The sequence below is a fragment of the Emys orbicularis genome, chromosome 18 (assembly GCF_028017835.1).
Source record: "Emys orbicularis isolate rEmyOrb1 chromosome 18, rEmyOrb1.hap1, whole genome shotgun sequence".
In the NCBI taxonomy this organism is placed as follows: domain Eukaryota; kingdom Metazoa; phylum Chordata; order Testudines; family Emydidae; genus Emys; species Emys orbicularis.
The window spans coordinates 10386129-10403518 of record NC_088700.1 but is presented as its reverse complement, the minus strand read 5'-3'; the positions used below and the strand labels follow the sequence as shown (position 1 = coordinate 10403518).

Below are 17390 nucleotides of genomic sequence, written 5' to 3'. Positions count from 1 at the left end.
TTCACACTGCAAGTTGTGGCACATTGGCAGGAGACGCATACGCTGCTGCTGCCCATCTAGCACCAAATTCACTAAGAAGAAGAAAATTAGGGTCCTCTCATTTGTACATCATGATGCAAAGTGCTGTGTCAGCTAGTTCTAAAAGCTGTTTTATTTATCTGTTAATTTGTTGCAAAGGGAGCCTTGGCACTGCACAAAGGGGGGCGGGGGCTAACAGAATATGCAGATGTCTCACCTATTCATATGGTATTTCCAGGTCTGCATCCTGTTTTTCAGATCCGCTTTCTTCCCCCACCCCTTCCCCAGCCCTTCCTTACAGGATGCTGCTTGTCCTGCAGTGACACCCACTGGTAACTCTAAGCTTTCGATGCTCTTGCAGGTTCCCCACAGCTGGGCCCTCTTTGCAAACACCTCCTAGTTAATGATTTCTGCAAAGCACAAAGCTGCGGTTTAACTCTGATTCCCCTTTCCCATGTTATCATCTTCCCAGAACCCTCTCTTCCCTTCTATCTGTGCTCTGCAGGCCTTCCTACTAGTTCATAAGATGTTCATTTCGTTATTAGAATATCCTGAGTACAGCACATCAACCCTGCTGCATTCCCTCGTCTGCTGGAACTATATGCCCCTTGCAGTAAATGCAGAGTTTACATGTCATCATATAACTATGAATTTAGCATAATAGAGTCTACTGGGATATTTTTATAGGTTAGCCTCTTAATAATTCCAGGTGTGGTTTAAAGACTTTTTGTGGCAAGAGTTATACAAGAAATAGGTGCTAATTTAAAAAAAAAAAAAAAAAAAAAAAGGTATCGCTTCCATTTATAACAGTACCCAGACTGACCTGAAATCTCCTTGCCTTAAATATCTGCATGAATCCACCCTAACTGACTGAGATCATTTACAGTTCACAGCCCTTGCCCCGATTTAGGGGCTCTCTTTACCAGTTCACACACGTTCCGGAGCATGAGGGCTGGTTCTACCATGTAAACAGGACAGGCAGTCACCTACAGGGCAGTAAGAGCTAAATCCTCAGAACAGATGAACTCTTACAACGCCCATGGGAGTTTTAGATGCCTTGTGCCTCTGACGACGTGGCTCTAACAGATAAGGAGGAGTTTCCTTCGGAGGAAGGAATGGATGTTTGTCAGTTGCACAAGACATCACAACTCCTAGCAGTGGCCCTGGGTGTGTGGCATAAGCATATGAGGACACTGCAGGAGGCACAGCTCAAACTCAGTGGGGTTTGTGCTTGTGTAGTACATGCCTGGTGTTTTATGAACAGAAATGCCTCAGGAATATGGGTTTTAACAGCAGCTATGCTTGTGTTATATAAAATCACTGGACAACAAGCCTGTCATAAGGACCAGATCCTGCAAAGGTGTTGGGTGCCCCCAACTCCTGCTTCAGTCAATGGGAGTTGGAGGACACGCAGCTCCTCACAGGATCAGGCTCTGAAAGCTGTAATAAGGCACTCATTAACTAAAGGATTTAGGCCCAGATCCTCAAAGGTAACTCCATATGAGCTAGGCACCAAAATACCTTTGAGGGCTGTAGTACCTAGAACACACAGATTTTCATTTCTTGATCAGTAGTCCAACACCACCGCAGACGAGTAGTGTCCCAAAGTTGCTGCTGGCTGCATGGTGGCATGCTGTGAAAGGAGTTGATGGGGCTCGTTCCACTTGCTCCTGGACAAGTGTGTACATCACAAAAGAATCTGCACATTTGACACTGGAGATCCAACCTCACACGCTATATACAGACAAAACTCCTGATGAAATCAGTGAGCATCTGGTGTGTGCAAGGAATGCAATATTGACCTCCTGACATTATTAAAAGAAAGACCAATGAGCAAATGGGCCATGGACACTGAACTACTGGACTTCCTCTCCCCTAGAATGGGGTCCTTTGCTCAGGTTTGAGACGGGTTCTAAGCGCCTGGAGGATAATAGGGTTATAAGGAATAGCCAGCATGGATTTGTCAAGAACAAATCATGCCAAACCAACTTAATTTCCTCTTTGAAAAAATTACTGGACGTATTTATGATAGGGAGGAAGCCGTAAAAGTGTTATAGCTTGATTTTAGTAAGGCTTTTGACGCAGTCCCACATGACAAACTGGGGAAATGTGGTCTAGATAAAATTAATATAAGGTGGGTGCACAACTGGTGGAAAGCTCAAACTGGAAGCATAGTTATCAATGGTTTGCTGTCAAACTGGAAGGACAGATCGAGGGGGGTCACACAGGGGTAAGTCCTGGTACTATTCGCTATTTTCATTCATGACTTGGATACTGGAGTGGAGAGGATGCTTATAAAATTTGCAGATGACGCCAAGCTGGGAGGGGCTACACGCACTTTAGAGGACAGGATTCAAATGCAAAATTGAATATGCATCAACCATGTGATGCAGCTGCGAAAAAGGCTAATATTCTGGGGTCTATTTACAGGAGTGTCATATGTCAGACATGAGAGGTAATTGTCCTGCTTTACATGGCACTGGTGAGGGCTCTGCTGGAGAACTGTGTCCCATTCTGGGGAATCACACTTTAGGGAAGACATGGACAAACTGAGAAAGTCCAGAGGAGAGCAACTAACATGATAAAATATTTAGAAAATTGATCTATGAGGAAAGATTAAAAAAAACCTGGGCATGTTTAGTCTTGATGATTTCTCAAGGTCCCTTCCAGCCCTACATGTCTATGATTCTACGATTCTATGTTGGTGGAGCAATGGGAAAGCTTGCATTGCTTCTACTGCACAGGTTGTTGCTGTGGCTATGGATAAATAGGGATCCTCTGTTTCCAGTGCAATTAATCTAACACAGGCCAAGGGAACTTAAATATAATAAATACAGTGTGTGGTCAAAGCACAGGCCTAGGAGTCTACTGACTGGGGTTCTAGTCCTGGATTTTCCACTAACTAGCAGTGAGACCTAGAACAAATCATCTGGGACCCAGGCCTGCGAAATGCTGAGTAATCTCAACATCTACTGATGTCAATGGGAAATGAAGGCAGTCCAGTAAGAGGTGCTCAGTACTTCATGCGATTACATGCTTAACTACCCTTCTATATGGCAAATCTAACTGAAGTCCACCTAACTCACAAAGGGAGGGTTGAGTACCACACTCATTGCTTGGAACGTGCTTTGAGATCCTCAGATGGAAGAGGAATAAGAAGGGCAAAGTATATCATATTATATTATCTTTATTCTATTATTCTTCCATCTAGTGTTCAGTTCTTCTAAATCTATTTCACAGCATTGGCTCCCCCAGTGCCAGATTCAGCTAGAAGGTAGAGCCAGTGAAAAGTCTAGATCCTACAAAAACGTAAGCACATGCCTACACTGATTAGTTTCATTGAAGTCAAAACCCTAATTAATTAATACTTAATTGAAGTCAATAGGACTACTCACATAGGCAAAGCTAGGCATGTGTTCAAATCTTTGGGAGACTAAATCTGGCATAACATAACATAACATTCATTCTTTATGTATATTAATGCATTAATTATATGTATGTACAAAAACAATGAGGAGTCTGGTGGCACCTTAAAGACTAACAGATTTATTTGGGCATAAGCTTTCGTGAGTAAAAACCTCACTTTGTATTTATTAATGAGGTAGCACCCAGCAGATCGAGCAATGGAGCAGGACCCCATTGTGATTGGTACTGTACAAACACACAACCAAAAGCCAGCCCTGCCCCACAGAACTGATTTACAGGCAGTACCATTTACCATAAGTGACTGGTTAGTAGAAGGTTAAAGGAAGAGGTTCCAAACCCAGACAGAAATCTAATCCCTCCTTTCAAAACCTTAGACACAACCTGCTCCAAGGAGCTTAAAATCAACTCTCCTCATTCCAGTAAGACTGCAGAATATTCGTTTTCCTAGTGTACTGTTTAAAAACTCTGAAAAGGATGAACATAAATCTACATGTAGTCATTTCCTCCCAAAAAATAATGAAATGTAGATGACAGATTATGATGGACTTTGAAAGCCTCCGAGCTTGCATTACCTGGGAACTTTACCAAAGCAGTTTAACGTTGGTATTTTACCAGTAAATACAACGTGACAACTTGAGGCTCCAATTTCACAACTTTCCCTATAATTAATTTCCTCCCCCCCCCCCCGCCCTAAACTGAGCATTAATATTTTTGTATTAATTAATGGTATGTTGTTGTTGTTGTTGTTGTTGTTGTTAGCAACATTAGATGTAGAGCCCTTGGGGAACTGCTTTGTAATGTGCCCTGTCACATCTGAAAAGACAATTACCTACTGCATTGTCCTGACAGCTAACCTGAAGCAAAAACAAAACTGCCTCCGAAAGGCTGTTGGGTTTGGGCTGCTGGGGAGAGCTCCTGGAGCCCGAGCTATTCTGTCTAAGGGGGAATTGAGCGAATGGAAAATAATCAGAGGAAAGTGAAAATGTTTCCAGCCACTCTGGAGGCTGCGTGGTTTAGCTAAAGAATTAAGCCACGAGGCGATTAGGATGTTTCTGATCCACCCGATCCAGTGAACGTGGTCACTAAATCAAAATAAATCTGTTTAACCCGATTCTGTCTGGGGGAGGCTAAAGTCCTGGCTACTTATTGGGCCTGGATACCAGTGCCGTGGGAGAGATACACTAGCACAGCTAATCATGGGCGATTACCCAGTAATGCAAAGAGCTTTTATGAGCCACCTCTGTCTATTTCACCCGGTTTTAAAATATACAAAACTGCCTCTTCGCTTGGACCCCATTGTTCTTATTTAGTTAGATAGTTAGTTATACCTTTTAAAATCCTGTCTCCTCGGGGCAGGTGGAACCCGGCGGAGACTTTCCCAAACTTGTGCCCTGCACCGTGTTAAAAAGGGCAACCGACTCAAACCCACCTTTAGAGCCGCCAGGGAGAAAGCGGTGGGGTCGGGGCTCTGATGAGGAGCTGAGTTCTGCTGGGAGAGGCCCTGCACATTCCCAAACTTGTATCAACGCTAAACTCCCCCGGCAGAGAGATTTTTGCAATGATCCAAGGGGTTGGGATGGAGCCAGACGCCTGATAGTCAACTGGAGTCTTTTCCTTGACTTCCCTGGACTTCGGATCAGCACCATGAATCTAGCGGCGGTTCAAAAAGGTAACTTCAGATGTACAGTTAGAACTGAAACGTGTCAAATGAAGCCCTAACCCCGCCACACACACCTTTGTAAGGACTTTGGGCTGAGTGACTGCAACGTGGCCTGGCTCTGGTTAAAACGGTGCAAAGGCAGGAAGATGCTAATGGAATGATATGCCACTTAAAACAAGACTCTTTATGGACTTTGCGCAGAGAGCACTAACACCTTTCTGTTAAAAACGAGGGGGAAAGAAATTAACCCAATTAACAGCAAGATTTCCTTAACTAACTTCAAGAGAGTGCTTTCGTTCCCCCCCAGGCTGGTGTGCTGAGCCTGGCTGGGAGGGAGGAAACTGGGGAGGGGGGGGAAAACAATAATAAAAGAGAACATGTATGTCTCTAAAATCCTGGCGCTTGTTGGCAGAGGAATCTCGATTTTCAAGGTGGAGGCTAAAGGCAGCGGTTAGCCAGCCCCAAAGCAGAACTCCATATGCAAACAGTTTGAAATAGCAGCCGGGGGAAAGAAGGGTACAGTTACCTCCTCTCGGGAGCTGGCGTAAGGTGCCTGGGTTTTAGCTGACCATTTCATAGCATGAGTCAATTTCAGAGGTGGCAGGGATGGGCAGCATTAGGGCTGTGCTTACTACTAACCCGGGTCAGGGGGGATCAGGGCTGAGCATCGCTGAAGCGACGTTAAACAGCACAGTTAAAAGGGGTAAGGCCTCCCTGCAGGGGAAGGATGCGCTAAGAATCGTCCCTAGATTTTTTTGTTTGTTTGCTTTGGTTTTGTTCTTGAAAGCGGAGGAGAAGGAAAATCTTTAGCCTGGAAATGGGGAGAGCGTGTGCTGGGGGGAGGACTAGGCTCAAAGTCCGACCCAGGACTCCAGGGGCAAGTCCTGGGAGTGCTGGCAGGGTCTGCCCCTCTGTGACAGCTGGCAGCCGCGTTCGGGCCTCTCTGGGGACAAGCCGCAACTTCTGCAGTCCCGAAGCTCGGTACATTGCCCGCTTCCAAGCTGCTGGCCAAGGGGATCTTTGGAAGAGGGACAAGAGGATGGAAGGGGCGAAAGGCGAAGAGGAGGAAAATAAATAAAAAATGAGAGGGGGGGAAGATTTTTAGAAATAACACAACTTTGTACAGACAGATCCACGCAGTTCCCTGCCATTGTGGCGAGGGGCTGCTCATAACTCAGTGTAACATACAAGGCTGGGGCAAAAGACCCGTCAGAAACGACAAAACCTACTACATATAAGTACCTGGATGAACGGACAGCCAGCCAGCTTTGTCTACAAACCTTTGAAGGGTGTATACCTGTAAAGGGGCTTGGTAGCTCTCCCAGTTGCATTGCCAGGGAGTAACTTGAATTAATTACAAACTCCGTTCCGATTGGTATCCTTAGCCCTTAAACTAGAGACAGCGATTTACAAATCTTCGGAAATCTGGAGATTGGTTTTTTTTTAAAGAGCTCCAAAATCTAAGAAAAAAAATCGTTCGTTTCTCTTGGGGAAATAGGAAGGGAAGTGGTTCCAGAAAAGGGGTGGAGGGAACCCCCTCAGAGTTCTCACCTAAATGCAACCCCCCCCCCCCCATCCCTTTATTTCATCTGCATTTCTGGAAGTTTGAGAGGCTGAGATACAGCAGTTTCGCCTCCCCTGAACCGAAAACTCGGGCGAGGAAAGAGTGAGCGCTGGTTAGCGCTCCGACGTGGAGATCATTTCAACCAGAAATGGGGCCCCATTCCCTCGTGGGTTTTTGTGGAAGGGTTGAGACGGGCAGGAAAAGCCAATCCAGCCAAATTCTTTAGCATGGACAGTGAGGAGAACCACACACGCGCGATTCTATCGATTGTTACATTTACTCCATAGTAGGATAAACCTGCCTTTGTATGCTATTTCTTCCTACCTGATGGATCGGATAAGTGTCTCATTAAAAGCTAGATAATCCTGATCTGGATCTGTTTCCTACTTTATTATTATTTCCTCTTTCTGCGCTGTAGCTCTATCTACTGCCCTTTGCTCGATTTACGGGTCTATTATTGTTCTGGCGTTATTTCTAACTTTTCAACCTTTAGCGCTATCTTACTTTAAAAAAAACCCATCAAAAGCAAATAAACATTTCGCTAGACAGAGCCCGGCAACGGAGCAAGAATTTTTAAATAAAAAAAGAACGAAAATCGGTTTGAAGGAAAGAGGGTCTGATAAATCTACAAATAAATCACTAAAACATTAAAACTTCGTCCTTGTTAAAAGCCATTTAAATGGGAAGAGGAGGGGTTCTTACTACTCCTGTCGTCTTCAGCATTTAGAGCACATTTAAATCATTCGTCCGTGGGTTTTTGTTTTTAAACATGCAGAAAAACTTTCTCAGCGTGAGGGGAACTAATGATTCAGCTAATTGTGGAAAAAGCAAAAGTTAAAAAAACCCACAACCCCCCACACATCAACCCAGGCCTACCCCCTATTGGTAATAACCCCATTAAGAGCTTCATCAATGGTGTAATGAAAGCAAACAGGGTGGAAATTGCCTGTAAACAGTTGGATCTGGGCTGTAATTAATTCAGTGTCTCTTTTAATCAAACTGAAAGGAGATCAGGTTCCTTAGTCAGTGTGTGACATCACCCAAAAAGCACCCCAGCCAATGAGAAGGGCGGATGCTCAGACACGTGGCCCTGGCACCTTAAAAAAGAAGAAGAAGAAGAAACCCGAAGTTAAGTGACACTAGTTCGTTTTTTTAAAGGGGAACGTGTCACCAGCGGAGCCGGCGGGTCGAGCCTGCCGGTGCCTCTGTCCAAGGTGCTGAAACCGAGCCGCGCTCAGACCGCCCCGTCCGTCTCCAGGAGGGCGACCCAACCGCTTCGACACCATGGGTGCAGCCGCTCCCAGCCGCTCAGCCAGGCGCTTTCAGAGGTGCTGAAATCTCCATCCAGCCTTGCGTCGTTGGACCAGCCTGATTATTGATCTCCCAAGCAGGATCCGGCCGAGGTGCTGGCAGGGTACCCCCCCCCCTCCTTAACACCCACCTCCCCTTCCCCCCACATTGATTTTTGAATCATTAACTAGTTACGGCGCTGAAAACCCCCTTGGATCGATTTTTTCCCCCTCCCCCTCCAACCTGCGGGCGCTGGAGTTCAGAACTGATAATGTATTGGGGGAGGGGGGGTGGAGTTAGGATTAAATCGAGGGGGGGTCCCCCAAGCAAACTTTGACTTTTTAATCCTTTTTCTCTTTCTGCCTGTCTGTCTGTCTGTCTGTCTCTCCCCTGAACGCAGCTGGCTGGGATGCTGAAGCTGAAGGGCTGAGCCTTGGATTTAATGCACCGCGCCCCCGGGAATTGTTGGTCAACTGGCCCCCTGGATCCCAGGCTGAACTTTGCCTTGTCCCAGCCCCACCCTCCCCCGCCAGGTCCGGACTGCCGGCCCATGTCCGCCTGAAAGGTGCCGGGTGTGAGCGAACGGCTGGGGCTGGGGGACGAGCCTGGCCATGGAAGGCTCCAACGGATTTGGGATCGACTCCATCCTGTCCCACCGAGCGGGGAGCCCGGCGGTGCCCAAAGGAGACCCTCTGATGGGGGAGTGCAGGTCCCCCCTGGAACTAAGCCCCGGCTCCGAAGTCAGCAGCGGGTGCCCGTCTCCCCACTCGCCGGGGAAGGAATGCCTGGAGACGGTGGCCCCTAGGCAAGGGGTGGCCGTGGGCTTGGAATCTCACCTCCAGCCGGGGCAGGGCTCGGCTCCTTCCCAATCCAGAACAGTGACCTCGTCTTTCCTAATCAGGGACATCCTAGCCGATTGCAAGCCCCTGGCAGCCTGCGCGCCTTACTCTAGCACCAATGCACAGAGCGGCCCGGAGCCGGCGGGGCGAATCCCCGCCAAACCCGGGGAGGACTTTCGAGAGAAAATGGACAAAAGTAGCAGCAACGCCTCGTCGGACTCGGAGTACAAAGGTAAGAACCGAGGGGAGGCGAGAGCCCCAGCTACTGACCAGCTGCCCCCAGCCAGCGATTAGCGCTGCCACATGCTTTGCTTTCAAAACATCCCTCCAGCCTTTCTTTCCACTCCTTGCTCTGCTGTGAAGGCATTTTAAAGAGCTTGACATTTCCTGCACTCCCCCTTCCCATCCAAGAAAGCGCTTGCCCTCTGTCTCTGGGAAAAGAATCGTGTGTGTGTGTGAGATTTGGTTCCCTGTTATTTCTTGCAGGGGTGAATCTCGATTTGCTAGTGATCCCGTAGGTTGTGTCTGGGTGGATTCTTTACACCTGCGACAGTCCAGAAATCAGGGATAAATAATGAAAACTTCACAAAGCTTGAGTTTAAAACAATCAGGCGGAACTTTAATTAGTGGGGTGAGGATGGGGATTTATAGCGTCGGATTGAGGAATATTAAAATCACTTGGGGAGAAAAAAAATACAAATGAACCCGCTCCTTAGATTAAACCCGCAGAATTTCCTTGCCCCGTCAAGATCTGAATAATTATGAATCACACGAGCGGTATATGCCCAAGGACTCCATTTATATATTTTATTTTAGCAATTTCATTCTGTATTTTCAGAGGGTAATTGGCTAGTACATCGCGCATAGAGAATTAACCTTTAGACTCTTGGAATTTTGCTTTCCAACTACTTCCAGATTAAAAGAGCCCGAAAGAAATGGTTGCCCCGCCGTTTAGATGTATCCGTTCGCTTTTAATCATCCAGGGGAGCTGTGCGTTTTTTTTTAAATAACGGCATTATTTAAATAACCATGAAAAGAGAAAGAGATTCTTCTAATCCTTAGTGAAAAACACTAGCAGGAGCCTGGGATTTTAACTTCACGTTATTGAGAGGGACATTCTATAACCCCTGTGGGGTTTTTCCCCCCGTATGTGTCTGATTGTGGTGTATCCTTGCAAGTGTATTCGGTCTCTCACACTTTCTTTTAAAACTTTTAACGCGGAAATATTACAAATAGCTAGTTCTAACCTCTGCACAACGTCCACAAGGGATCAACTCATTTCAAAGCGGCCGTTTGAAGTCTGCGCCGCTCTGATTGCAATAATGCACACTGGCACATCAGGCAGAATAAGATTTCTGCTGCAGACATTCCTAATTTCTGCATATTGTATTTATGGGTGACTGACTGAAAGAAAGAAAGAAAGAAAGAAAGAAAGAAAGAAAAAGGGAGGTGGTAAAAATAGGCCTGAATTTCCTTGGAAGTGGAGAACTTTGATCTTCTTTGCTTGGCTGCTTCTTTATTTGTATCTTTCTTAATAATGTTTTACCCATTGACCTTACCATTTTAATTATAATTCATTCCCATCCTCTATTTTACATCAGATAAAAAAAAAACCAACAGCAACAACTAAACATTAAATTCATTCATGGAGAAGTAAGGGAAATGTGCCTCTTTAAAAATATATTTTAGGCAGAAAACTATTTACCAAGCAGATTTTGGAAACTTTTTGAATATGCCCAAATGAAGCTGCGTTTTATATTCTCATTCCTCGCACAATAAGCCGAAGCGAAATGTATCTGGCTGGGAAGGAACAGAAATTGATTCCAGTCTTTTGAAGGAAGGTGATCAAATGGAAGTCGACATTACAAGCTTTTTTTCTTTATTTGTAAATCCTGTCTCTCTTTTCAAAACTGCCAAGCTGCGAAAGAAACTAGGTAGAAAAATAAGTGCACTCTTGTAACTCCTCTAAAGCAGTAAATATGAACTATAGAGAGAGATTTGATCCTCAACAGGAAATTTTTCAAACCAATTTTTACCACGAAATATTTCTAATCAAAGCCAGGCTGCCTGCAAGTGGGAGCTGACAAATTGCATTTCATAGTAAGCGATTAAATAATATATAATAATAATAATTAATAAAAGGCAACCAGCACTAACCAGCCATTCCTCAGTGCAAGGCGAAGTCCGCAGTCAAGGCCGGCTTTCCCCTTCCCTACCAGGAGAAACTCGTAGCGTGTGTGTTCACATTCGAATAAAGTACAGCTGGACGGAAATACATTTAATGCATCAAATGGTAACAAGCAACTAGTTGTTTAATTGTTTAAAAATATAAGGCCCGGTGCCAAAGATAGGGCCCCTTACTCCGTTTTTAAGTCAGTCTTTCCCATGGATTTAAATAAGCCTGAATAAGGACTGAGGGCTCTATTATGCCATAGCTTTACAGGCAGAGTTTACCGACTTCAATGGGAGATTTTTGTTTAAAAAGTGCAGGCACACTTTGCTCCTTAGGGTTTCAGGATTGAGCCCAGATGAAAAACAAACGCTTCCCATGAGTTTCTATGTAGCCAAACTGTAAGCTTTTTAAAGTGAGGTGGAAAAAAACCCTGATATGTATAAGAAAAACGCCCTTAATAACCGAGCGAGCTTTTCAAAGAAATAGCTGTTAAGGAAGGTGTTTTATTTTACCTTCCGCACCTCATCTAAATAATGGGCTAAACATTTTTTGGAGCTGTGTTGACTAATCGTAGAGGAAATCAGAGAAACTGTTTTGTATTCAGTTGGACTGACATCCAAAGGGAAGTTCAGTGGCTAAACAGGGCTTTCTGGGAAGCCGGGAGAACAATCGATTCCACACTGTCGTTTTTCTCTCTCTCTTTTTACCAATTAACTTTTTTCGAAGTCCAAACTTTAATAATGTTTAAGTGTTTGGCTCAGATCCTGCCCCCCCCCCCAAATTCCAATGGACGTCTAAGGAAATCCAGCTACATCTGCAATAACTTTAATGACCAATCAAATAATCCCCAAAGTTTCTCCCCGATCGCTTCACCCTGAGACCTGAAATAAACATCGTGAAGATTCCATTGAAAGGATGTTTTCCAAACTATCATCTTTGCAGAAGTCACAGGCTACTGGTTCCACAGCCCATTTTTTATTTTATTTTTGGAGGGGGCGAAGATGGGGGGGGAGGTGTTTGTTTCGCCAATAAATGAAACAGAAACTCATGTTTAAGAGCTATTCAGTGGGTTTGGTCTCTATCTGGTCTGCTAGATTCTGGATTTCTGGTTGAAGGGTTTCGTTCCCTGGTGGCTCAATTAACCGGATTATTGTCTTCCTACAGAGAGAAATCAACTCGCATTCAACTACAGCCCTGTCACTTCTAAAACCTTTCACAATGAAATTTACCATAAACCCCTGTAAAAACCTAATGCAGCCAATTTATATAAACTGAAGCTTTTTGTTACATAATCTCTTTAAGGGGGGGGGGGAAACCAGAGCTTTTCTTGCTTAGATTTTCCAATCTAGTACAGATGTTTTCTGGTGTAAATCATTCTTTCTAGCCATCAGCGTCTCTGTAATATATTGATCTGCTTGTGTGTATATTATAGAAACAGAGACTTTCCTGCATTAATGAACCATCAAGAAAACATCTCATTAGGCATTTTAAAAGTTAAATCATCGCAAAAGCATGGCCTCACAGCACCAGTTCTCAAATATTTCCTTCTACCCTTTTAAGAATTCCATTTGTCTTATGTCTGTGCGCCATCTGCCCTATTCAGATACATATGCATTTCTTTACAGTATATTAACAATAATTTGTCAGTGAAAAGTGGCTCTTTTTAAGCAGTACATTGTTAAGCCCCACACTAACAAAGAATCTGCAGCGCCTCAACTTTATGGTCAGCCAATCCAGATTCCCTCCCACACTTGATTTTTCCTGTACAAAAATAAACCAATCCATCATTGCAATAACATTGGTTGGATTGACTGGGGTAAATCTAGAGGGGATGGGGAAACTCCGTTGTCAGACATGACAGCGGAGGAGGAAATGTAAAGGAACTCAATCAAAGAGAATAATTTTTTTTTAAATTAGGATTTCTACTAAAAGACAAAATACGGGTCAATCCGGGATGTATCTATCTATTTATCTATCTATATATAAGCCTTTCCCCCAGGAATTTTCTCTCTCTCTCTCTCTTTGAGCTGCATCTCTGGTATTCAAACGAAACATGTGCCATTGGTTACTATTCTCATATCCGGTCATGCCCAGCATTTGCTCTTATTTTTCCAACTTCTTCTGCATTACCTTCCTTCCGAGCGCCATGACATTCGAATCCCATCACCAACTTCACAGAGCCAAACTGCACCAGTGATCACAGAACACCAGGGCCTAGGAGAAAAGGCAAAACTCAGGGCAGACTCGCCCGCTTGCATTTGCGAGAGAGAGAGAGAGAGAGAGTGTGTGTGTGTGTGTGTGTGTGTTATTTCTTTCTCTGCCTGAGCCTCTCTGCTCCTGCTGTTGCAAGGAAGCAACCCAGAGCCGCTTTGTATCCCCTCTCTTTCTGTCCTGACACGACGTGCATTCTTTCTCCCCCTCTAGTGAAAGAAGAAGGGGACCGAGAAATCTCCAGCTCCAGGGACAGCCCCCCGGTGAGGCTGAAAAAGCCCCGCAAAGCTCGCACCGCCTTCACCGATCACCAGCTCGCGCAGCTGGAGCGGAGCTTTGAGAGGCAGAAATACCTGAGCGTGCAGGACAGGATGGAGCTGGCGGCCTCCCTCAACCTCACTGACACCCAAGTGAAAACGTGGTACCAGAACAGAAGGTAAAGGCAACACAGTGCAAATCTCCCGGATTCCCCCACCCACCCGCCCAGGGGAGTTCTGGGGGCAGCCCCTGGGCCCACAGCATCTCCCGCAGAGATGCACCAGGGCTTTCCCAAACCCACCCACTAGGAAGTGGCTTGGAAGAGAGTCCCTGAAAGCCCCCAGGTTTCCCAGCGCATCCGAACGGGAAGTTTTGAAAGGCGGGGGATGTGGGGGGGCACACAGTTAGCTGGGGTGCCAGGGCCCGGGCTAGAGCAGCTAAGGCAGCGGTGCTGAGCGAGGCGCAGAGCCTGCCGCGCGGTTTTATTGGGTAAAGGTAAAAGGATGGGTTTGAATGCAGGCTGCAAAGGCCAGGCCCGAGGGGGTGGGCGGGGGAAAGCGGCCCGCTGCTTGCCGCGGAGTGGCAGTGAACAGCGGAGATTTGCGGATGCCGCCGGACGCCTCCACTTTGGCAGGTTTAAAAATAGCAACCACAGAAGACAGGCAGACCCTTATCTTTCAAACAAAACCTCTCCGAGCGAGAGCCAAGGAAATCCACCCGTGTACCGACCAGCAGCCTGGCTGGGCGCCAAGGAAAGGGGGTTGGGGGTTGGCCTGGACCGAATCTGACCCAGGTGCAGACAGACAAGCTTCCTGGCTCACTTTGCTACTCAAGAACTCTGCTCCCGAAAGGTAGCCCCAGGGTAACCCTGCATGAACCCCCCCTTGATTTCAAGGGGTCTCCAAAGCAGCCCAGGATCGGGCCCGACCCAGCAGTAGGCGGCAGGTTGGCCATCCGAGCTTGGAAGCCGCTCCTAGGACGGACTCCTGATAAAATCACAATGAAAAATGCGAGCCCCGGAAGCCCTGGCCCCAAATACCAGCCGGGTGAATACATAGGTGGGGGTGCAATGGGTCTGCGTGAAAGCAGAACTCCCCCTCCCCCCGCCCGGATAATAAGGATGAAGATGAGCCGCCCAGCCAGGGGCACACGGGGCTGGAAAGGCAGAGAGCCCCTGAGCAACTTTCACACCAGGCGACGCCGCGGTATAGGGAAGCAACACGTGCCTTCCTTGTCTCCTTGTGATAGTTACTTGCTTAAAAAACAAAACACCAACAGCAATTGCCTCCTGTGCGCCCCCCCCCCCTGCTCTCCTTGTGGGTCCTGTTCCCAGCCCCCCATTCAGGCAGCCAAAGAATCCCCCCGCAAACAACCGTCCAGGAAAAAGGAAGAAACGCACTTTTCGATCAACACAACAGCACAACACATCGGCCCATGAATAATAAATCCCGGGCATCAATAATTAACGCCCGTTACAGTAATTACACAATTATTATTATGATGAATAATTTAAGGGTGGAAATAAGTCTAGCGCATCAGCGACAAAACTGCCAAAGACGCGAGACGTTTGATGCGCTCAGCTGATCCAGCGCCGCCCGCCCCGGCGTGCGCGTCCCGGCCTCCGACCCCTGCCCTGGTCATTGCTTGGAGCATAAGCGTCATCGCCACACAACGAGCAGCAAACACGCCTGGGTTTCAGCATGACCCGCTGCCTAGTCAAAGTGCGTCCCGCCTTCACCCTTGCATCGCGTGTTCCTTGGAGGGGCTGCTCTTTTCTTACATTCAAAGGACAATCATAAAATCTCCCAACTAGCCAACTATTTCCCACCCCCAGAGAGAAAGCGATATGGGTATTTCTCAGGGCAGTTCTGATCAATGCTTTAATATTGCCATTTAGAAATCGATCACAACATTTGTTTTTTATATTTTTTTTGGGGGGGGGGAACAAGAACAAATCTTGTGGGAGTTTATTTTCCCCGTTTAGGGTTATTTATTTGGTTTCAATTAAACTCCTAATGCTGCTATAAACATTTCAGGTGCTATTTCTCTCTCCAGATTTCCAAAAGACCTTGCACGAATTCAATCTTCTTTCTAGCTTCACCTGAAATCTGAACTTTTTAAACACAGCTTTAATTTGTGTTTAATTTAAGTGATTTTCAGATGCTTGTGTGAACGTTTTAATAACACAGCGCCCTGATTAGAAACCAATAAGAATCCAAATATCAGAGTGCAGATAGTGCCGAACTATTCAGGAGTGTGTATAATTCTATCTTAGCATGTGATCATCATATATGCTAACATCCGATAGATAGATAGATAGATCATCACTTGCCTGAGCTGGCAAATTAGAGATGGATGTTTCCAATCACTATAGATCAGCGTATGTGCAGTGACATGTTATCATGTGTTGTGATCACATATTATTATTACACACGCAATATAGCAGAGAGTATGTCGGATACCAGTTGCCTGAATATATTTTTCCAGCTAAGGCAAATGGTATCAGACATACTATCTGATACATTATATACTTGTGAGTAACTAATAAAATAATTATTATATGATATATAATGGTGCGTCTGATGAAGTGGGTATTCACCCACGAAAACTTATGCTCCAATACTTCTGTTAGTCTATAAGGTGCCACAGGACTCTTTGTCGCTTAATATAATAAAATAATAATAATAATAATAATAATACCTATCTCATGATCACAAGATGTGATAAAATATACACATGCGCGTACTGCATAGTTCGCATGACACTGCTAACATACTATTCTAATATAGCATCCTGGGCTTGCATAAATAGAGGGCAATTAATACTCTTGTCAATTTCCCTTTCCCCCACACTTCACGTTAATATTCGCAAAGTTAACAGCCAGAGAGTCCACCCTCGTTCCTGGCCGCTGGGAAAAGAAATAGCTGCGGGAAGAGGATTTGGGTTCTGGAAACAATCGTCAAATCAAGGATTGTGTTGTCCTGCGGTTCAGCACAGGCGTGTGAGTGTGTGTTTGTGTGTGAGAGATTCCACAGCTTTCACCCAAACTATATCAAGGGTGCGCGCTGCAACTCTCCCCCACCTGTGACTGCAGGAGGGGCTGCATGGGTCTCAAGGGGCTTGGCTGCTCCTGAGAGAACCGGGGCTGGAGAGTTGCAAACTCGGAAGTAGCTGGAGGGGTGCTCAGGTTTCTTGCCCGTGGAAAGCCAGCGGTTTGGCCACTTCTGCTCAGTCGGAGGAGCGCGGGTGCACCCCCGGCTCTGCACTAGGCCCGCAGGGCTGTTTTTTCTGTACAATGTTGGCTCTCTCCTGACCCGCGTATCTTGGCTTCCCTCCCCAGGACCAAGTGGAAGAGGCAGACAGCGGTGGGACTGGAGCTACTGGCAGAAGCTGGGAATTATTCGGCCCTCCAGCGAATGTTCCCATCTCCCTATTTCTACCCGCAGAGCCTGGTCTCCAACCTGGATCCGGGAGCGGCCCTCTATCTGTACCGGGGCCCCAGCGCCCCTCCCCCGGCTTTGCAGAGACCTTTGGTACCCAGGATCCTCATTCACGGACTGCAGGGGGGTAGCGAGCCGCCCCCACCTTTGCCCCCCCTGGCAGGCGTCCTTCCGCGAGCGGCTCAACCGCGGTGAAGCGCCGACTCCGCAGCAAAGTCCGCTGCCAAGGAAGCCAAGAGGCCCCCTCTGCTCCCTTGCGTAGACCGCCCTGACCATCAGAAACTGTACACCGGGCGGGGGGGGGGGGAGAGGCGGGGCAGATCCTTGGCACTTCAACACCCGCCTAGCCACCACACAAAACCATCGTTCACCCTAAAGGAGCAAGAGAAACTTGGAAAGGAAAAACACATCAAACGAAAACCTCGCGCGCTCTCATCTTGCGCTAAAATCTTGCGCGCTCTCGCTCTCATTTTGCGCTAAAATCTTGCGCGCGCGCTCTTTCGATGCGGTT

At 46.5% G+C, this 17390-nt stretch overlaps 1 protein-coding gene across 1 annotated transcript; it reads left to right on the top strand.

Moving 5' to 3' along the window:
* The first annotated feature begins 8569 nt into the window (after positions 1–8569).
* BARHL1 (BarH like homeobox 1) lies at positions 8570–17074 on the top strand. The gene is made up of 3 exons (XM_065418933.1): positions 8570–9029; positions 13395–13617; positions 16780–17074. Exons 1-3 carry the CDS (start codon positions 8570–8572, stop codon positions 17072–17074), a joined length of 978 nt encoding a protein of 325 aa, XP_065275005.1.
* The last annotated feature ends 316 nt before the right edge of the window (positions 17075–17390 follow it).